General features: G+C 40.9%; 1 protein-coding gene across 5 annotated transcripts in view; it reads right to left on the reverse strand.

Annotated features, from left to right (window-relative positions):
• Nucleotides 1-289: 289 nt before the first annotated feature.
• The window catches only part of PLA2G6 (phospholipase A2 group VI), a 29,946-nt gene continuing 7,387 nt past the window's right edge, over nt 290-22,848 (reverse strand). Inside the window, exons 3-19 of one of the 5 annotated variants that reach the window (XM_075286805.1) lie at nt 22,289-22,504; nt 21,680-21,863; nt 19,973-20,160; nt 18,968-19,064; nt 17,709-17,891; nt 16,431-16,539; nt 15,274-15,408; nt 14,230-14,320; nt 13,601-13,764; nt 9,221-9,371; nt 7,157-7,293; nt 5,337-5,372; nt 4,865-5,019; nt 3,708-3,875; nt 3,551-3,624; nt 2,637-2,796; nt 290-2,358 (exon numbers count right to left, since the gene is read on the reverse strand). In XM_075286805.1, coding sequence (XP_075142906.1) covers nt 2,652-2,796; nt 3,551-3,624; nt 3,708-3,875; nt 4,865-5,019; nt 5,337-5,372; nt 7,157-7,293; nt 9,221-9,371; nt 13,601-13,764; nt 14,230-14,320; nt 15,274-15,408; nt 16,431-16,539; nt 17,709-17,891; nt 18,968-19,064; nt 19,973-20,160; nt 21,680-21,863; nt 22,289-22,504 — 2,233 coding nt within the window. In that variant the 3' untranslated portion in view covers nt 290-2,358; nt 2,637-2,651. Of the gene's footprint in view, nt 2,359-2,636; nt 2,797-3,550; nt 3,625-3,707; nt 3,876-4,864; nt 5,020-5,336; nt 5,373-7,156; nt 7,294-9,220; nt 9,372-13,600; nt 13,765-14,229; nt 14,321-15,273; nt 15,409-16,430; nt 16,540-17,708; nt 17,892-18,967; nt 19,065-19,972; nt 20,161-21,679; nt 21,864-22,288; nt 22,505-22,848 lie in introns of those variants that run through there. The other 4 variants (XM_075286807.1, XM_075286806.1, XR_012717455.1 and 1 more) reach the window with 4 other exon arrangements.

Raw genomic sequence — 22,848 nt, forward strand, 5'->3', positions numbered from 1 at the left:
TTCATCTGATAAATAAGACGCGTGTTTTTTTAGTCTTATCCTCCTCCCTTGTACAATTTTTGTGTGGTATTTTCTGAAGGAATTTATCAGCATTTTTAATGTGCCAATCTTGGTATTATCACATCCTAGTAGGTACTTGTTTGACATCTTCCTTCTAGGAAACAAGCACTTTCCATAAAGGATTTTCTCTCGGGGATGAGGAGTGGGAAAAAAAAAAAGCAAAACAACATGTAATGATAATGTTTTAATTTTTACTACATTATATAGTCACTGTTATACATGTTAATAAGGATTACAATAAATAATTTCTAAAGATTTCAGTGCATGTTGAAAAAAAGAGCAGCAATAATCCAGTATTAGATTATAAATAGTCAATAGACAAAAATGACAACTTTCAAGTGCAATGTTACCGTTACATAAACCTAAATGAATGTATTACATAAAATAGCGCTTCAGTATTAGTCTAACAAATACATATCTGTGACAGTAGCTGCATTACTGCAATATACACTCAGGGGTTCCATATTCTCCACAGCAATACCCTCATACATGGATTTACAATTGGTGTCCAAAGGCAGACTATGGGCTGCTGTAAACAGTAGCCTGCAGTCTGCTGACAGATACACACTGCAATCTTGGAGAGGTTTTGGATTAGATGACCTGCATTTTACCTCCCATATTAAACCTGCAACTCCTAGCCCAAATGCAGATCTAATGACCCAAACTAACAGCACTATAGACCCTAAAACACTATTTGGGGTCCTTAGAACCATGTTCAAGCTCCTAATACAGATGCTAAAATGTGACCACTTTATGGCTGTCTCATACAGGTCATACTTGAATGCGCTCTTTGCAATTCCAATGCTAATGCCAGAATAGTAAGTTTCTAGTTAGGCAGCTCCCTGATATATTCATGCCGGTTAATAAAATACATAGCTACACTAGTAGAAGTATACTGGTTTGCATCATCATGTGTCAATTCCACATTAAGGCACAGCAAGGAATCATTGCATTTAGGTTACTTGATCACAAAGTCGTACACTGCAGATTTATCTGGTAACTAGAGAAGGCAGTTTTAATCCACACCAAATTTCATTATATAACAGGGTTTCCCAGTCTTCCAATGAACAGCACTTTTCCCCTATCTACAGAATATGGTCGAAATGTTCAGCGATCACAAGAGTTGGGGGTCAAGTGTCCTTCAATGGAGCGGTGGTGATGCATTGCTGCTCTGGCTAACTCTATGTGACTATTGGAGATATCCGAATACAGTGACCGGCTATTAATAGCAGCCACATAGAACTAAAAGGAGCGTCAGCAGAGATGTGCGGCCGCTGTTTTGTTCAAACAAAAAAAGATACCTGACCCCCTGTTCTCATGGTTAGTCAGACCCTCGGCAAACCTATTCAAAAGAAAACAAACTTATAACTATTTAATATGTTCTGATAAGTAAAACAGTACTATTATATTTATTATCTCACTTTGATGTAAAGGATTACTTCCAGAGCCTGAATACATGTTCAGATCCAAAACGCCTTCATCTGAGGGTTTGTTACGGGATCTCCTGTATCTCTAAATACATCAGCAGCATAAATTTCCCTCCTGTCCTGAGTCATATACAGTGCAACACTGTAGATGTATTAGCTTAAAGATTTGTTCACACCGTGCGCTTTGGTCTGTCCATACACTTCACTATTCTATTTATTAAAATAAAAAGTCTTCAAGTCATTCACTCAAGTCAATGGAATCAATTAAGAAATGGATCATAACCAATTTACCGCATCCATCATTGCACTTGAAGTTGATGGAGAGGGCACATTATCTAGAGGTTCCTTCTAGGTATTGACTGCATAGCAATAGGGTATTTTATCAATGTCTGTGGTGGAAAAAACTTCTTTTATTGTGCTGTTTAACAAATACAACCAAATATTTTCAGGATCCATCTTTCCAAACACCACCAAGAATTGGCCATTTCTCCAAAGTTATAGAAAATATGGCCAAGAAGATGAAGTCCAAATTTTAGCAGCTAGGAAGTGCAGGAGAAATCCTAACCAGTCACTTGTAAGATGGAGATGTCTGACATTTCCATGCCAAAGGCCGATTACCGTTTACCAATGAACTGTATAGTTTCTTTATGGAAGACGCTTAGATTTTTCATGTAGGAGATTGTTCATTGATTGAGGGGGAACATATAGCAAATAACTGTAGGGATCAACCACAAGCAGTAAAGATAGACAGTTAATGCTAAATGGGCCGTCTGACTGGTGAACTTCTTCAATGGTCGTCTGCCAATCCGTACAATCCATTCCATTTTTCACCGAAATTACATTTTCATCAATATCTTGTCAGTCATTACACCTGAAAAACATATATCATGGTCACAATTTATTTACATATTATTATGACTTCAAAGTTTAAATATTTCCCAGTGGAATCAGGTTTAGATAGCTATGATCAAGGATTAATAATAATAATAATATAAATAAAGATAGATAGACGTACAATTTACAGATCTATAGACAGATACAGATGTCCTCTTTCCATCTAACATGGGTATATTAGTCTGAATACAGCCAGAGAATGCAGCACATGTTTCTGTCAAGGCGTAGAGAGCTACTACTGTACATAGAACTTACTGTTAGGATCAGTCGTCAGGGCGCCAGTAATAGTCTCACCAATCTGTGTAGTTCCTCCCTCTGCTGGAAGATGTAGATCTGGGTGTCCCACAGCATGTTAACTAGCACAGCATCACTGACTTCATCTAACATGACATCTGTCTGTAGTTGTGGGCTCAATCTACATTTAGGATATCAAAAAGGTAGTACATTTTTATCCTGCATGCTTTCAAGAAGGAGCATGTGGTAAATAAAGAAAATTATAGAAAACGTACGCCCAGGCTGCAAAATATGGACTAGAAGAGGTATTTATCCAGCCATGTAAAGGGATCTCCGTTTCGGGCACAGAACATAATATATGGCACAAGACATAGATATTGACGTATACGGTACTATCTATACAATGGTAGTCTGGGACTCCTGTCGTATGCCCACTGTTAATGAAGACGTGGCCATGAACACATAGTTCTCTTTACTCACTTCTATGGGAATCCAGAAAAACAGCCAAACATGTTTACTCCAATGTTTTAGATGCCCCATGTTAATCACAGGAGAGAGCTAAGCAGGCAGCCATCTTGTCATTCACCGTGTCACCTATTCTCTTAAATGTATATAGCAGAAGCTGGATATATATAGCATATTCTAGGGTGATGCCATAAATGTCTGAGATGACTGAACTCCTTTACATAGCTTTATGTTTACCTCTGCTACTCCATAGTGAACAGAAATATTGAAAATTTCTTCAACTAAAAGTCCGTCCACAAATATCCTTTATGCCACGTTCAGACATTGGGCCAGTAATATGGTGATCATCACAAAGAGAAGTGCCTATGTAGTCACCCAGAGGTAACTGGAAGCTACAAAACCCATCTTCTTCTATAACTCCCAGATTATTTATATAGCATATTAAAGGACAGATTCAACAACATACTAACCTGAAGTATGGGACATCTATCATTTCACACCATGCCTGGGCCCTATTTACAGCTGGACCATCTGAATCTGTGCACTAAAAAGACACAAATAATAAGAGTAAACCTGTGTACACAAATTGAACATATATGAGGAATGCTCTGAATAATGGATACATACACAGTCTATAACCATCTTGCCCAGTTCTCTTGCGCCAACCACAGTCTTCATCACCTCCCATGGGTTAGATGGCCTGAACACATCAACAGAGCTCACTTGTATCTGTGGAGGCTTCCCAGTGCCCAGAGATACCACCACACCTAATTTTTTTACCTGCTCGCCTTTACCCTGGATAGAACAGATAAAGAAATGATAATATTATTTAAAGGGATTTTAATCCCTTTTACGTTAACACTTTTTTTGTACAATGTAAAAAATAACAAGGTAACATTTCCATTCACTGACAGCTAGTTGACCTGTGAAAGACTAATACATAAGTTTCATTTTGGAAAGACTGGCCGACATAAAATGTGTTATGGGGATGTTTCAACTCTCTCCTTGACAGCAGACGTCAGAAGAAAGATGGATCAGGTGTGTGGATGGAAATATGTCAGATCCTTTCCACTCCATAATCTGGTGCTAGAGGTGTCTGGAAATGGCTTATTCCCTTTTCCCCATTGAGATCACATGCACCCTTGGCCAAGTCGGCTTAGAACTAGACAAGATGTTCCAAAACCTCATGCAGAATGATAAATTTGGTGTTTCTTTAACAAATCACTTTTCTCTAGATTTACGCCAGCCATCTTTTTGTAGCAAGATTGGCGCAAAGTGGAGCAACTTAAGCTGCACCCCTTACCTATTAAGTCACAACCCCTTCAGCCCAAACTAAGCCACAACTGTGGTGCACTTTGATCGGTAGATCTACCTCATAGTTTCTCACTGCATACTCACTAGAGAGAATACGTCACACGTTAAACTACTAACATTTATTCATATTAGGTAGCGCAAAGAGGATTGCAATAGCAATGAGGCGGCTGAAAGACCCTAAAATGAGGAATCCAAGCACCTAGAGAAACCTATAAAGTTTCCAGCGGCCAACTCATACTTCAGTATCTTTGATATCACAGATACTTTCCGCTGTTGTCATCTATAAAGCCTCAAAGCTGTAAAACAATCGCAATGATTTATTAATTTTCTATGTAAATTAAGGTTGGGCTCCAAGAGTCCTCGGGTCGGGATTGATCTCAGGGCTGCCTGGTGCTATACCACAGCATTCAGTTCTGTATGGCAGTATTTAATAATGTCTCACTTGTAAATTTCTAGAAGATTTTCCTCACCTGGCGTTTCATGCATGTATTGTAGTCATGTATTTCAGTCATGGCATCTAAAGTGGGATTATTAGACAGCAGCCCGCCATCCAGGAAACGACCCATAGGGCGAAAATAGGAGGGAGCAGCACCACTGGAGCGGGCAGCGCGCCATACCAACTGCTCTGTGTTCAGGAGAGAAGAAAACAGCAAAAGAAGAGAAAGAAAGGAAAGAGAGTGGAGACAAAAAGGAGAAGTAAACAGACAGACAGGTAGACATCCATTAAAGTCATCTGCATGAGGACATTACATTATACTTTATGCATTGGATTCTTCTTTGTTAAGGACTAAATAGTGGGTATTAAATGATGGCTAAATAAAAGGACCTAGAACTACTGTGATACTACTGTTCATACACTACAAGTGACTACATTAATCCAGCACCTAGAGCGTGTCTGAGTGGGGTAAGCTGGTGAGATTTGCGGGCAGACACTGCTCATACCTTCCCACGACAGCTCAAAACTTTCTCCCTCTTCACCTACAAGTGGTAAGCAAGCAAAGTTATACAACGTAAAGCTCCAGCGACAAACCACTTCTATACACAAGTAAAGATGACTGAGGTGGACAGTGCAATGTATGGGCTGTCAATAGGAAGATTTTATCTTAGGATAGTGGTAGTACCCAACACAGCTACACCACAGTATACAGAGCTGTCTACTTCTGGCTCTGTACACTTTCAAAGTTGACAGGCATGGCATCTGATCAGTAGAGGTGCTGAGCGTCAGACCACTGCTGATCTGATATTGATGACCTTGATCAATATCAAGGCTTGGACAAACCATTAATGACCTAGTATAAGGCTAGGTCATAATACCCTTACATAATACCCTTGGAAAATCCTTTTATTGCTGGCCAAATCCACTAGTACTGATGGAAACAAGCAACCTGTATATGGGGGCTCCCCAACCCTATTGTTCTAAGAGGAGATAGACAGCTACAGAGGAATGTGGCAGCAGCTTACTCCAGTTTCCCCATTGAAAACACATGAATGCTTGGTTTGGTGGAAAGGTCACATGCATGGGTAGATGGGGGAAAAAAATCATATAGGAAGAGCTGTTGGCTGAATGAGTGTTCGGCTGACAGCTACTGGACGTGTATGGCCAGCTTAACCATAGCTTCTGTTTACATACAGCAGTCTTACTTCGTCTTACTTCTATACAAATGGAAACAAGCAAACTGAATATAAAAGTTTAGTAGTTTTGTAAAGTATTTTTGCCTAAAAGAAATGTCTTCTCACAGACATATTGAATAACATGTCTGCAATAGCACGTTCTGGTGTTCAAAATGGTCTGGTCTGTGGATGTCATTCTAGTTAGGCTCTAATGATCATGCATGCCTGGGAGAATACAATACAGCTTCTGCTGTATCCTCAGTGATAGGATTCAGGCTGGACATGGGCTTTACTTCTATCTCCCAGGGAGAAAGCCCAGCATGGGCAGAGGTATTTATAATAGGAACAGGTACACTAAGCAGTAACGGGAACTTAATACGACAAGCACGTCACCTCTCTATGCTGCTCTCCTCCTTATCAGGGACTGAGTTGGAGAAACTGTAACATAATAAATATATTCCTCTGGCGGCCCTGGGTGGTGTTTCAGGAATTGTCCACGTTTTCCTCGTTCTTCTCCTGATTGGAACAACTTTCTGTTTTTCCTTCCCTCCTCAAAGGTTCCTTACCCTCTTCCCGATGTTTTCCCTTCCCCTTTTCCTTTCCCTTATATGTCTTCCTATGTGTGTTTTGTTTGTCTTTTTTTAGATATACCTTAAGCTATTAGTTTTATGTTGTCGTATACCTAGGCCCTCGCACTCTTGTCAGTGTATCATGCCCTAAACCGCTGGAGGGGTCCTCCCCTGCCCTTTTGTTCATTGGCAAGGCCTGCACGCCTTGTACCTTTGTTTTGTTTCTATTGTGTTCCTTTTTGGTTTTTCTTCCTTTTCTTATTGTTAACAAAAAACCCTTAATAAACTCTGATTACACATAATAAATGTACTCTAAAGTGCATATTCAGTTTACTTATTGCCATTTTTATTGATGGTACAACCTTTTAGAGAAAACTGATTAATGGATCAAACATTGCATGAAAAAGAAGGAACTAACTGGACTTCGTGTACAATGTAGCGTGCACCTGTACACCACCCTACCATAAGTGAAACACAATGGCTTTACCATAGGTGCAGTTCAGTAGGAAAAGAGCATTGTCTTTCCTACTGATATAAACAGAAATATTTTGGAACGCATATCTCTCTGATTTACTAATTTACCTTCTGGTCCTGTTACTGGACGGAATGAAGCAAGCCTCTTGAATGTTGGTTGCTTGCCTGTATCAGGAGGTTCATAGTTTCGGAACAGATGCAGTTCTGCAGGATGCCTATCTGACAATGTACCAGACACAATTACCCTGGTGAGAGGGAAAAAACATATATTAGTCACAGATACAGTACAGTTGCAAAAAAAGCTAGTGAACCCTTTGGAATAACCAAATTTGGTTCATTTAAGCTACACCCCCTTTTAAGGAGATTTCACGCCCACACATTGTGTATGTTAAAAAATTGTAGGCCAACCTGGATCCGTCACAGTGTGCCAGAGATGCAACACATTACGACAAAGATGTAGTCGTAACCACAATAGTAAATGTGGACCAATGTAACTACCAACTACCAATAACCAATGTAACTAAACACACAATCCATCACTTTTCTTTGAACCCTTGAATTTAGTCACCTGTATTTTGGGCCATTCCTCCCTGCAAACTTGTCTCAGTTCACCAATATTTTGGGTAAGCTGCGGTGCACAGCCCAGTTCAAGTTGGACTTGCAGGACTTTGCGTTTGTGCAAAAAAAATGGTTTCACAGCAGACGGCTGCATAGGGACACTGGCGGTTTGCTTTAAAAACCCACTGAAAAGAATAGATTTCTAAACTGACCGCCGGCAAGCCATCCCCAAGCTGTTTTTCAAGGCTTTTTGGCAGAATCACGGCGGGTGGACAGCGGAGCAAGTGTGAACGCCCCCTAAGATTGCATTATTGGGTCAAAGCTACAACACCCTGTAAAGTCACTACAAAGTAGCTGTTGTGCATATACCACATATAGAGCAGAAAAAACAATAGCAAGGCTGCTGGTCTTTCTTGACTTCTGCAGTCTCCAATGTAAAGTCCCTATTCTCAGGGTGCCACAAAGGACATGTACATATACGGTACTTCCAAAACCCTTTCAAGAAAACTCATAGAAGGAGGACAATTTCTGTTCTGTAACATAGACATATCTTAAGCCCAGCCCAGGAGTTACTCAAGAGATGTTCACAGATGTAAGTGAGAGACCTTTATACCACTCATGTATAGCTGGTAGCTCATAAGGATAAAACATGCTTTCACCCTCCCTCACTCCAGAGACTTTATCTTTCTGAAGGGCTGTAGAGTCAGAAAGAAGTTACTATGACCTCAAAATAAAATGATTAATTATATAATTATTAATATTGTATCATTAGGTGTATAATTTGCTGCAAATTTGCTTTCTAGAAACTCAATCACTGGCTTTTTTCATGATTTAGAGGAGCTTTACTGCTGTCAGCCATTTATGATCAGAAGAAAGGGGGGGGGGTCTAGAAACCCCCCAAGAAGGAGAGGAAGTCCATTCTTACCAAAATAGGTCCCTTTATTAGTCCACAAACACTATGTGTTGCAGGAAACAAAACACCCCTTTATTAAGTGCATATATGGTATGATCATATAGCAGTATACTGAGCAATTTATAAGAACACATACTAACTCCTCCCCTCCCAAAATGTGGAGAAGCAAAAGCATACCACATTAAGCATGGGGGAAAGGTGAGGCTTTTAGTGTGTGTTCTTATAAATCATTCAATATACTACATGTTCATAATATACACTTGATAAAGGAGTGTGTTGTACCCCAAAACGCTTTCATTTTTAATTACAATAGTTATTTATGAAGGAGACGGAGGCAGACTGTAAAAAAATTTGGAGTAGTTAGAGAAGGGGGTTTGACTCAACAGCCCTGTTTTTAGGTCGACAAAGCTATTACAACCCATGTTTTTTCAGTAAAGTAATATTGAGTTCAACGGGTAAAAACCGAATAAAAATATATATATATATATATATATATATATATATATATATATATATATATATAGGAAAACAAAAAAACAAATGCAGGCAAAAATTAAAAATATAGGGGTTAAAAAAAGAAGAAAGAAAATCCACTATGGGACACAAAAGTAATGAGGAAGAAACTGACACAAGAGTCAGAATAGCGAGATGGTAAGAAGAGAAATAATGGAACAAAAGCATTTCCTTTAGCCGCTACTCACTTGGGGTGCGTCACATCTGTCATCTTTGTTTGCTCTCCAAATTCCTTTTTTAAAAAGTCCTCCAGAGGTCCAGATTCATAAGGTCGGGAGCCTCGAAAAACCTCATTCTTCATGCGGAAGTACAAGCAGCGCAGGTATTCCATGGACTTTCCTGCAAGAAGAAATATGTACATACATAAATACACACAATGTCTTGCAAAAGTATTTAAACCACCCCCCAGGAAACAAAATTATGGCTATAGTAATTTTAAATATTCCACAAAGTACGGGGGAAGGGGAGGTAGTTGAGACACTTTGGATCTCAGATAAGATATCAGAACAGATGGAGGCTTCCTTTGTCACCTGATGGTCAGCCCCATTGACAGGAATCAATCGTACCGAGGGTTTTAAGGGACAGCCCTGGGCCTAACAAAGGTCTTAAAGTGATTCAATCACTAGAATCCCATTTTTAGCTAAACCCACGTTGGAATAGCCTTAAGAAAGGCTATTCTTCCCCTACCTTTAGATGTCTTCTCCGTGCCGCCATTCCTTAGATATCTTGGTTTTTGTCCATATGCTAATTAGCTTTCTTACAGCAGTCCCCAGCACTCAAACAGCAACAGGGACATCCCCAGTGCTGTGAGAAAACTCTCCAGCAGCGCCTTCTTCTTTTCATCACCTCTGCCTCTTATTTCCTGATTGGTCCCAAGAAAGTGGCCAACTGCGCATGTCTGTTGGCCATTTTCCTCTGGCCTCTCCCATTCGGCCACAGGAGAATGGCGATAGGCATGCGCAGTCGGTGCTTTTTGAAGAAGGCGTGATGGCACAAGGAAGAAGTGGCAGAGGCGATGAAGCCTGGCTGAATATAGGGTATCTGCAGTGCCCTATTAACCCCTTCTGGACGGAACAGGAGCACTGCAGATTCCCTATATTCAGTAGACACATGGATACCTAATGTGTATGTGTTTCATAGTAATTTTCTACTTTAATATGTATTCTAGGGAAAGGAGGGATTTAGAACTTTTATTTACTTTATTGTTTTATAATTTTTTTTTTTAAAGCTGCTTTTTCTTCCCACTATTTTATGGGAGATTCTATACAATACTATCGCGTCTGGTCATAGACCCCCCCCACCTCCCCCTACCAAAAATAAATAAATAAATAAAAAATATTGTTTTTTTTTTGCTTGTCTCGAGTATAAGCCAAGAGGGGCTTTTTCATCACAAAAACTGTGCTGAAAAATCCGGCTTATGCTCGAGTATATACGGTAACCTGCCGATTTTGTAAAGACTGTCCAACTATCTAATGTTTATGGGAGCCCCCTCCCTCTGACATCAGGAAAAATATACATATGCCAAAAGAAACAGAGGGACCTATACATGGGTTGAACCTGCATGTGTACGAGAGAGTTGGCCAAATGAGTATCAAGCCAAGCATTATCTGAAGTGTCTGGATGACTTAAAGGCTTTTCTACATGGTCCAAACATCTCTAACTATTGGCAGGCGTCATTAGGGGAACGATCTGCTAATGCAGCAGCAAAAATGACCGGCTGCTGTCAAACTATCTTCCCATGTGAACAGGGTATGAGCTGTTGACAGAATGTAAACAGTATGGAGACAAGTGATCGTATTATAGGATTGTATTAGCAATCGTCTGTTCCCTACAGTTTACAATGGACGGTGTAAAAGGCCCTTTAAAAGGAGTGCTGATCAACTTTCCTGATCAGTTTACAGTATGGCATACCCGCTTGTGTGAAAAAACCAAAACTCTTAGTTTACATACAGATGTATCAGAGTTATCCTGAATTTCTGAAACTATAACTGCTGAAGCGTGATCATAGAAGACAACAAAAACCTATGAAAAAATCATTGAAAAGTGTTTTTTCCAATAACTTTTCATAGTTTTTTTTTTCTTTCTGTGATAAGATATCATTCTGCAGAAGTTTAACCAATAGCAGAAGTTCGGGTTAACTCTAGAGATGAGCGAACACTGTTCGGATCAGCCGATCCGAACAGCACACTCCCATAGAAATGAATGGAAGCACCTGGCACGCAGATTTTGCCGGCGGCCGGCCGCTTAACCCTCCCACGTGCTGGCTGCTTCCATTCATTTCTATGGGAGCGTGCTGTTCAGAACGGCTGTTCTGAACAGTGTTCGCTCATCTCTAGTTAACTCTACTACATCTGTAAAAAAAAGTTACCCTAACCAAAAGTTTACAGCTGGCTTCATCTTGAGAATCAATGGGAAATCAATCAATTAATTAATCAATCAATCAGATTTTCTAGATAAAAGACGCCCTCATTCAAGGACTATTGGTCAGATTATAATAAAGGATTGGGATATGCTGGAATCCAAAGAAACTAGAATATCAGGCCAGATGGCACGATGTACATAATGGTTATAAGGAAATGAGAAGCAAGGAGGATGCGCTTAAAGTGTAACAAGGTTTCAAAGGAAAGTCATATATACTGCAGTTAATAATAAATCCTTCATTCCTTGTACAAAGTCCTCAAGTCTTCAGTGTTAGCTCAGCCCATACCGAAGTAAGTACTGTGCAACAGTATGTATAAGGCAAAAACCGGGGGGGAGGGGGAAGAATGCATAGAGTAAAATATAATGGAAAGATCTGCGCCTCTTGTGTATTTTGGACACACTCCTGGTTTCGGCTTACAAATGCTGATTCAAAATGCTGGCCAGAATACTGTCAGGTGAAAGTTACTGGGACACTGCCAATATATAGATATTATGCAAGTGCATTTGGATAAAAACGTATAAATGAATTGGCAGATGGGCCAGATGTTACCATCTGGGTGGAGTGTGCTTACGTACATCTGTCCTAACAATGCTGCCGATGTCAGGACAACCTCGCTATAATAAGTAGAACAGTATCACCCAGTTGTCAAATTTATTCATAAATCCTTTCTGTGATATCCTGCAGTTTTTATTCTTTCCCATTGCTCCTTTATTGAGAGCTGTTCCTACTTATTATGGTGTATGGGCTTGTACGTGTGTGTAAAGCAGAAAAAGGTGAGGAGGGTCTCTTCATACAGTTATATCTTGGCCATTATAATCTGGTCTCTCAGCCTCTCACTTCTACCAAATCAGTTCTCTCTAGGCTGCGCTGATGAAGTCCAACCAGACAGAAACGTTGCCGTCCGTAGCTGAGAAATTGATTTGGTTATAACATTGCATTATGCAGTAAAGACTTCTGGGAAAGTCGGGCATGATGTTCAGGGTGCTTCCCATAGAGGGCGGCATAACAGAGGCACTGTCTCCCTATTTACATCTTGGGAGACAGATTTGCATATTCTTCCCATGTTCCTTTGCAGTGGAGCGACTATGGCTGTATAAGTCTCCACACACCTAATAGGTGGTCTCTCCCTAAGGAGTGACATTATCCCCATAATCTAGTTGAATACAGTCGGGATTGAGAGCAGCTGCATAAAAATATCCCAATCCTGACTGTATTTTCAAATTTATGGGATGTTCACAAGGAGGATCTTAGAGCTGATTTTAAGGCACATTCTGCCTCAAAATCTGCTCCAAATTCTGCCTCACATCTCAAAGGCAATTTCTTTAAGAAGTGTCTTCAAGAAGTGTCCTGTTCATTCTTCAGGCGGATTTCGCCTGAAAATCCCACTGGAAAGCATGAGCTGCAGATTTTGAAGCTGTTTTTTGAAGCAGATTTTGAGGGAGATTTTCATAATCTGCTTCAAATTCCAGAAATAGAAATTTTCTACCTGACAAATTCAGCATGAAATGTCTGCGATATAACTATTTGAAGTGACCCCCTCCCCACCCTTATTTTCTATTTTCCCAGCCTCACACACAAGCCTGTACACAGTGAGAAGCAGGGCACAGCTCTAAATAGACAAGGATGGGAAAGAATAAAAGGAATGCAGGATTTTACAGAAAGGAGCTAAAAATTGTTAATAAAATACATTACAAAATATATTAATGACATAAATACTGTCAGAAAAGCAAAAGCTGTTGGAACGTTTAGTTGCACTTTTAATGCAGAGTAAGTATCTGGTCGGGAACTGGTGTGACTTCATACAGTCGCTCAATCGATAGGCTTGTGCTGCCCTCTGGAGGACATCAAAGAATTTCTGATCCTTAAACAGCTCCTTACTCCCTAGTCCATATTGCGAACACATGCATGCTTCGCGAGGACATGGAGGAGATAGCTCTTGATTGAACAAGTGTTCAGCCAAAAGGCATCTTATGTGTATTGTTCGCCTTTGGACTTGAAGTAATATAATTATGAGGAGTGGTAATCTATTCCATGGACATAGAACAATGGATCATCAGTCTAAACATTACAATATACAAATCAAAAACCAATAAAGAAAGAAACAAACAAAACATTTTGGTAAAATAAAAGGAAAATTGAGACTTACCATGTACTATGGCTAATGCTAAGATACCACCAGTACTGGTACCAGCAACCCAGTCAAACAGCTCTCTTATGGGCCGGCCTGCTAATTTCTCTATGGCAATAAGCAGCTGTATAAGAACCAGTCCACGAATTCCACCGCCATCCAGGCAAAGAAGACGATCCTGCCTACAAATACAAACGTGTTTTAACCTGTTCTGTGTGTAATATTTCTACTGTCTCATCATCACAGATACAGGTATTTGGGTTACTAATATTTGGGTGACTTTTAACAGACTGCCTGCAGGTACGTGAAAAACTAGGCTACGACCTAAGACTTTGTTAAAGGGATCCTATCATGAAAACTCAATTTTTTTTGTCCCTAACACATAGGACCTACCTTTAGATGTCGCTATGCAAATGAGTTCTCTCGCAGCACTGGGGACGGGCCTCAGCGCTCAAACATCACTGGAGGTGTCCCCAGTGCTGCGAGAGAACTCTCCAGCTTTGCCTTCAACTTCTTCAAGAACAGGCTCTCTTCGCGTCTTCCCTAGTAATCTCACATCACTCAGGGTGACCCATGTTCAAGCCACAATGAACAAACCATTAAGTGACAACATGGAGACAACATCTGTTCTCTAAAGTGTCACTCACGTTCTCAGGCCATCTCCTGTAAAGTCCACACAGTCTTGTGACGCCAGCATACTGCTTAATGCAGTGGAAACATAAACCAGATCCTGGAAACCTGGGTAACAATTACATTACAATTTTAAGGTTACAATAAAAGATCTAAACGGTGGAAAAAGTAAATGAAATAAGCCAATGTACAGAATAAAGGATCCTTTCACCAAATGATTAAAGTTGGTGAAAATATAGAAAAGTGATGAAAGCAATAGAAAGTCAGAACTGAAACCTATTCCTGAAAGATTTATTTAGCAAAGGACATTATATATTGGAAGTAAAGGAATTCTGTAAGTAGATTTGATCCCTCAAAATATACACATGCTGTATATAGAGGTGCTATCCAATATGGAGGGTGTGCAGAGAAGAGTAATTTTACCTGGTATAATGGTCATGTAGATTGGATGAAATCCTTGTTTTACCATCCCCAGCCCTACAAGAGCAAGTGGCCACTAGGCAGCTGCTCTATATACAATGCCCAGGGCTCTATGTAATAGTGCCCACCTCTGCATGGCCATGATGCCAGGCATGTTTAGTGCGCCTTCCCCATTCTCTATATATCTGAGGGGTCAGAACTTGTGACAGAATCTCATTAATTAGGTTCCTATTTAGTACATAGGTACATCTGAGCTTTTATATACATACAAAGCTCTACAAACCTACAGATATAGATTGTAAAAAAAAAGAAGCTTACAAAGAAGAAATGATTTGTGCATTAAAAGAGAAGTTTCCACAGCAAAGGGTTGAACACAGAAAGAGCACCTGGAAAAAATAAAAGGAGCGGCAGAGGTTTGGAAAGGAAGTTAAAAAAAAAACATAAAAGGAGTAAATGGAGGTAAAATGAGTCAGGGTCAGGTAACCGCCATTATTGAGACCTCAGAACCATAGCAATGCATAACATATTTTTTCAGGTTAAGAATATCAAGAATTAAACAATGCAAGCCAAAAATCAAGTTCTGAGTTATCATTAAAGGTATGACTGCAAAAGGGAAGATCTGCAGGAGACAGACAGGTTACCTATGCTGCTAGTTCTGTCCATGGGTGGCGCTGTTGTAGGGGAGGATGCAGCAGGTGGGAGCTGGGTGTCTGGGGGAAAACAGCGCTCTGCTCCTACGTTACAAAGCATGTCGAGTAGCACCTTGCGATTGGATCCTTTAAGAGGGGGAGGGGGAGAAAAACATCATATATGGATGGATGAAACTCTTGAAATGGTAACGGAAAACGTGATCCGGCATAGAAGTAACTGAAGTGGATCATGGAGAGGAATGAAAAGGTTATAGAACATGAAAAATACAATAATACACTGAAGGAAACTCAACAACTGGTCTGAAGAGACAGCACAGAGGCTCTGTGAAACAAGACAAATAATGAATGGATGAGGCTTGTTCAATCCCAGGTACGTGTTTGACTTATATTTTGCTGTCAAGCTGTTGGAATTCTATTTTGGTCTGGGTGACAACCAATAAAAAGGCAAATTACTGATCCAATAACAAGTGTGAAATGGCTACACACGAGATGGCTTTCTCTCCTGACTACTCTCACACATAAATGATTGGGTGGGCCAGGGGTGTATGTATTCTAAAGGGGAGAGGGGACAGAGTTCCTGCCCTTTAATGAAGGCTGATTTCCCATAAATCAACCTCTGTCATCAGGGGAAAACCAGGAGGACCCCAAAATTGTCTGATTGAGCCAACATTTATCTAACGTGTCTGGCCGCCATCACTCAATGGAAAATCTGCTTAGACATACTTAGGGGGCGTTCACACTACCGTCGGTTCCGACATGTAGTGTCCGCTCAAAATCTGTCACGGACACTAGGAGCGGACACTAGATGTGTCTGTGACACCTGTCATTCACTTGAATGGGCATCGGGTGCGTTCTTTTGCACTCCGTGCCCGTCCTTCCCTGTCCGCAAGAGAAGATGTCCGACTTCTCAAGCGGACAGAAAAACCCTGCATGCATGCACAGGGCAGGACAGGGAAGGACGGGCACGGAGTGCAAAAGAACGCACCCGATGCCCATTCAAGTGAAGGACAGGTGTCACGGACACATCTAGTGTCCGCTCCTAGTGTCCGTGACAGATTTTGAGCGGACACTAGGAGCGGACACTACATGTCGGACACCGACGGTAGTGTGAACGCCCCCTTACAGTTAAAGTTATCAAAACATATTACCTTTACTTGACCTGGCTGCAAGGAGTCCTGGTGTTTCCCCAAAATCATTAGCCTGCTCCACATCAGCCCCAAAAACCATAAGGGCTTTAATAAGCTCCAAGTGATCCTTCTGTTGAGGAAAAGCTATTCAGATGACAGTTCTTCACACATATCATGGATGGATTCACATGTGGCAGACTTTGTTGCAGAAATTTCTGCAGCTTCCCCATTCATGCAAAAATTCATGTGTTCACCACCACAACAACCCTGTTTAGATAATTGGGATGGTTACTAGTTTCAGCAATTTCTGTTGCATGTGAATCCATCTATAAGAAGTCATTATAATATTATCTGTGATTTTGGCCATGACTATCAGTTCTGTAATATCATCTGAGCAATGTGCTAATAGTTATAAGAGCAACCATCTAAAGATGCCCATACCTATGTAGGAAGAGAACCACCATTGGGGTGTGTGGAGTCTTATTAAGCCATGAGCGCTCCACTGTGCAAAGGAACATGAGAAGAATATGCAAATCTGACTTCCATGATGTAATTAGGATGCCAGTGCCTCAAGTATGCACACCAATAGAGGACGCTAACTGAGAATGTGCGCCAAGCTGATGAGATGCAAATACATTGAAATAGCGGTCCTGGACTGAGAGACTGTATCTGGTAAAATCCCAACATCATTGCAAACAAAGGTCTCTGAGAAGGTCGGCATGATGTTAAAGGGAGTGCCCTCTATTGGATGTCTTGACTGAGACTGTCTTCCTAATTACATCATGGAAGATAGACTTGCACATTCTCAGTCAGCGCCCTCTATTATTACATCATGGAAGTCAGATTTGCATATTCTTCCCATACCTATGTAAAAAGAGAAACTAACAGGCACAATGCCACCTAGTGACCAAACTGTGGTAACTACTGTAGAACATTAAAGGCAAATCCTGTAGACATAACACTTTTGGCGGATTATGTAAAAACTGTAAATTGACTAGAGCTGCAGGTCACTCACAGACCAGATACTTTCCATCCTGTGTCAACAATAGTGTTCTCAAGGCCAGCCAAAGAGCTCAGACCCAGCCATAATCTATTTCTCCACCAAATACCACTGCAGAGTACCCTGGAGAAGGTTTAGCATCATGCCTGATCGATGTAGAAGTAAGACGATAAAACTATAGTACATGAGCAGTATTCAGAACACTTGCCCTTTCAGCTTTTATGCCATTTCTACAAAAAACCCACAAGAACCAACTGCCCATCCCCTTTGGCAACAACAGCATTAGGAATTGTCCTTACCTTCATAGCAAGGTGCAGAGCTGAATTTCCATGTTCACCCTTTGCATTTGGATTTGCTCCATTGGTCAAGAGCACCATGACACAGTCAAATCGGTCCTTCCTGACCATAATGTGTAAAGGGGTTTCTGCTGTTTTACTTACAGCATTTACTCTACTACCACGCTCCAGCAGTAATGCCGCCATCTACAAAAAAGGGAAATTAAGAAATCATTAGGCCTGCCAGGAACAGGTTTGGCTGATATGACCCCCATTCCCTACACTGAACGGACTGCTGAAAGTGCAGAGGGTCATATGACTGCTACGGCCAAACACTGGCTCAAGATGCTGGGTACTGGTGATGTATCAGCAATGACGCCACTAGTACCGAGCTTGTGACCACTGAGGTCAATGATTGGCTGCAGCAGTCACCTGACTTTGGGCCTGACAGTTTGTTTATCAAAGAGCAGTCTGCCCAAACTGAGAACCGGGGGAAGATGAATATTATTTCTATATTTTCCATTTTTTCTCCATTCCAGCCCCATTGAGATTTTATTTTAGTCCAGACAACCCTTTAATGATAGGCCAAACAATTTTAAAAGGTGGGTAACTTTTTTTGAGGGAGAGAGAATGGAAAAAAATTCCTCTATGACTCCTTGACATTTACTGTTATAGCATTCACTGCCTGGAATAAATGATGGTCATTTTAATTTGCAGATCATCATGGTTACCGGCATACAGAACACACACAGTTTCTCTTTTAATAATTCTGCACAATTAATTTTTTTAAAATCATTTTCATATTTTTATTATTCCAACACTAGGCCAGTATGAGGACTTGTTTTTATTGCTATCATTCTGGCATAAATATGACTTAGGCCTAACAAGCTTACATACATGGTGGGCCTTGGGGTATTTGATACCGTTTATTCAAGCCCATAAAGTGCTACAATCACTACAACACAGAACCTAAGGGGCTAAATGGCCAGGATCGGAGCTGGCTTCAATCTCGCCTCTACCAACAAAAGCTCAGCTGCATGTTACATGTGACACTGCTGCGGGCTCAAGAACACATCCAAAAAGATTCCCGGTCTTTACATTTATGGCACTGTACAGGAACTAAATGGAAATAAGTGTGAACAAAACCTAACCAGTGCCTATTTGTCTAGTTTCTAAGTCTATCCTTAGAGATTGTGGTCACCTATCTCCATGACAAAGATGATCTAAACTCACAAAAAATGACAAAAGATTTTATATTATTTTTATGTTCAACCACAGCATACCTCAGCAGTCTTTGCCCAATGTAAAGGGATCGCCTGATATTTAGGATCTTCCACGTGGGCCTGACTTGCGGAAACATCCAGAATTGCTTCAGCACATCTAGGTAAAAGACATGTTGGTTGTTTTTACCGGTCTTGCAAGAGAAGCCTACTCAGAGACAAACTCCGACTATATAATTTTATTGCTTTTATTACAATATTTTAGATATTATATCAGCACCTTGGAAAAGTAGAACAGAACTAATGTGATTTTTTATATCCAACAGTGGTTGTTACTTTTGGAAATCCAAAACACCTCAGAAACAGCTTAAGGCTAAGGCCACATGGGACGATATGCAGTGCTAAAGCGCTGCAGGAAAAACTGCAGCTGGAACGCATTACGGTTCTTCCCGCATCGCTTTGAGCAGAGAGTTCACGGAGTTTTCCTCCACAGACTTTCTATTGCAATTATATCTAGGGGAAAGCCACTGGCGTTTCCGTAGATATAATTGACATGCTGCGATTTCTAAAACTGCTCCGGTTTTCGAAATCACAGCGTGTCCATGCTGCGGTTTTAAACATACAGTGAGCATGGGATTCACATTACTGTAAAACGCTGCGATTTTTCTCGCAGCGTTTCCAATGGGGGCAAATCGTGGTGCTTCTGGCCTGTGGAGCCCCAGCCTAAAGCTGAGGCCCCATGATGCAGATTTTGATGCAGTTTCTTGAGCCAAAGCCAGGATTGGATTGAGCAGAAGGTAGAAGTATAAGAACTTCCTTCATATCTCCCATTCCTTTTGTCACCATTCCTGGATTTGGTTAAAGCCCCCCCCCCCCCCCCCCCGATATGGAATGTACTTCCGCAATGTGGGGCCTGAAGTATGGACACTATGAGGCTCAACTATGTACAGAGAGAGAAATGTTAATGGATGGATGTAGCTCTGCTTACAGTAAATATAGTATATGTAATAGCACAAGCTTGTGACACAGAGGACAATCTTATCATTGTCAGAAGTAGTATCACCTCACCCTTTCATTGAGTATTTCATAGCTGTGTGAATGGGGTATCCATTCTTTCCAAGGATATCACAACGTGCATGGCAACGCAAAAAGGCTAGTGCCGCCTCAGTTTTGCCCATGCGACAAGCCACATGCAATGGAGTTTCTCCAGAGTTGCTCAGGTGGTTAATACCAACAGAAGGCATGGAACACAGGATCTGGACGTGTAAAAATATATAAAGCAGAAAAGATGTAAGACAAAATGTACATAAATAGAAGCACACAGAGGGTGATTCAATGGGTGGTCTTAAAGTGACTTTTATATCCTATCCACAGCATAAATGATAAATGTCTGAACACTAGGTGCCCCAAAACTTGGACCTCCACAATCACTAGAAAGGAGTCCCAAGCTTTCCCGCTCATCCCCATTACATGGCTTGAACTGAGGTGTCACTACAATCACTTGCTATCAATTGCCACTCCATACAAAGTTCTTCTCATGGCAATGGCACTAGGACCTCTGATCTTGGAAATCAGAAATGTATTAGATATGTTAATGGCGAAAAATCTCTTCAAACAGTAGTGCATTCACAGTTGTAAAACCTTGTTCACATAAGATAGTTTTGGTGCATAATATCTGGAGCGGATATTTTTGGCTGGTGTAAGTCTTTTCTGCTTGTGTTGTTGTGAATCAGCTCTTATATTTACCTAGCCTAATATATGAACCCTTTCATGACAACACCATATAAATGAATACATGGTAACTAGTCCTTGTACTTTCAGCCGGCTGGTTTACATGTAGAGCCCCCTCCAGTGCACAGAGACACTGACAACCCAATCCTGTACTGGGAAAGGACACACAAAAAAAACCCTAAACACGGCACTCAGATTGATGTCTGTGTTCCCAAATACAGTATATAAGTATAGCTTTCACATCGAAGTTTTAAATAATAAGAAAGTCCATTTCCAATTAAAAAAAATAAAAATAGAAATATCATCTTCTGGCATAGATTAAGAAAAGAAAGGAAAATTTTACCTTTAAAATATAGCACTCCATTTTGCTCTGACATGGAGGTTGAAAACACACAGACACGAAAGGATTAACAAAAATTTACCAAACCTGCAATGTGTGAACAAAGGCTAAAGTGACCCTGTCAGGTGATTCCTGCTGCCCTATGTGACAGCAGGACATGATGAACAGAGAGAGTCTGAGCTCTGCCATATACTTACCGTATATACTCGAGTATAAGCCGACCCAAATATAAGCTGAGTCCCCTAATTTTACCACAAAAAAAAACTGGAAAAACTTATTGACTCGAGTATAAGCTGAGCAAAACTGTGCTGAAAAATTCGGCTTATACTCGAGTATAAACGGACTTTCTTATTTAAAACTTCAGTAAAATATTTATTTGACACGGAGCAGGATTTCTGCGTATTTCCTATTAAAGACAGTGCAGGCCCACATAAGATGATTGACAGCTTTCCCTGTATCCGTGTGTGCACACAGAAGGCTCTCAATCATCTTGTGTGGGACAATCGGGACTCTCACTATCTCTTCTAGAGCCCAGCTTCTCACTCTCCATCATATCTTGCTCTCAGATAAGGCAACATAAATCCCCCAACATTAGCATTAATGGTAAGGCACACTAACACGGCTTGGTGTAGCTACAGTGAACATTACTCAAGCACAAATCAGAATGTGCTAAAGAAAACTCAATATAGGACAAAAATAGTAACCTCAATAACACGGGGATTGTTTTGTCGAGCAGCATAGTGGAACACGGTCTCTCCATTAGAGTCAGCAATATCCTGCCGAGCCTGGCACTCTTCTACCAGCTCCTGTATGCATTCAGTATCCCCCTTCTTGCAGGCCAGGTGTAGTGGGGTGCAGCCCCCATCACATTCTGTACTATTAACACTTCTGGAAAATATATAAAACAGACAGTGTACTATATACAATGTATGAGAATTGAGTTTACCATAAAACATGATGTATAGTATTGCCTCAAATAAGTAACAGCAGAAACTACTTCAAGCGGTTATCTAAGGAGTTAATTCTACCCTCTTGCTCCGGTAGTTTCTCCACGTTGGACCCAGGGGTTCAGGTCTAGTTGCGACCCAGTGTCACTTAATTTGAACCAGCCTTCGATAGCCTTCCCACCGACATAACACAGGTAAATACCTGTGAAATCAGAAGAAGGGGGGGGGGGCTGTTTCCGTTCATGTAACCCAGGCCAGTACCCCCGGGTCCAGCATGAAAAAAAATCCGCCAGAGGTAGGACAGTAAATTGAATTCCCAGACAGCCCCACTTAGAGAGGCACAATGTACCATTATCTTCTCCCCACCTGAGAATGCCATTGTGCTTAAAACTTTCCCGAAGACCCATCTCTACGGCCACATGTGCCAAAGACCAGTTGGGGTGTCCACGCAGACAGTCTGTAAGTAGCTGAACAGTCTCAAGACGGAGACCCTGTCTGGAGCTCTCATAAAATGGACGCAGTTTGGTTGCATATTCTTGGAACTGCCGTAAAGCTTCAGTCTCTGAATCCAGTTGAAATAGACTAAAAAGAGATTTAAACCAATAAATTATTGCTAAGAAAGGTAAAACAAAGAAAACCACTTCTTAATCCTCTGTGACTGGCCTTTATCAGTGGAGGAAGTTGCTCAGAGAAAGTTTAGCCTTGATGTCAGCCATGCAAATAAATGGACATCCGTATAATGCATGGATATAATGGGATCGCCAGCACAAGAACCGTTCTTCTGGACACAGCAACAATTTATTGACTGGGACCAAAGTCTCCAAGATTACCATTAATAACACACTATGCCGTCATGGATTAAAATCGTGCACGTGTTCAGACCCATGTGAAGTTCAGCAATAACCATCTGGATGATCCAGAGGAGG

The sequence above is a fragment of the Leptodactylus fuscus genome, chromosome 9 (assembly GCF_031893055.1).
Source record: "Leptodactylus fuscus isolate aLepFus1 chromosome 9, aLepFus1.hap2, whole genome shotgun sequence".
NCBI classification, from domain to species: domain Eukaryota; kingdom Metazoa; phylum Chordata; class Amphibia; order Anura; family Leptodactylidae; genus Leptodactylus; species Leptodactylus fuscus.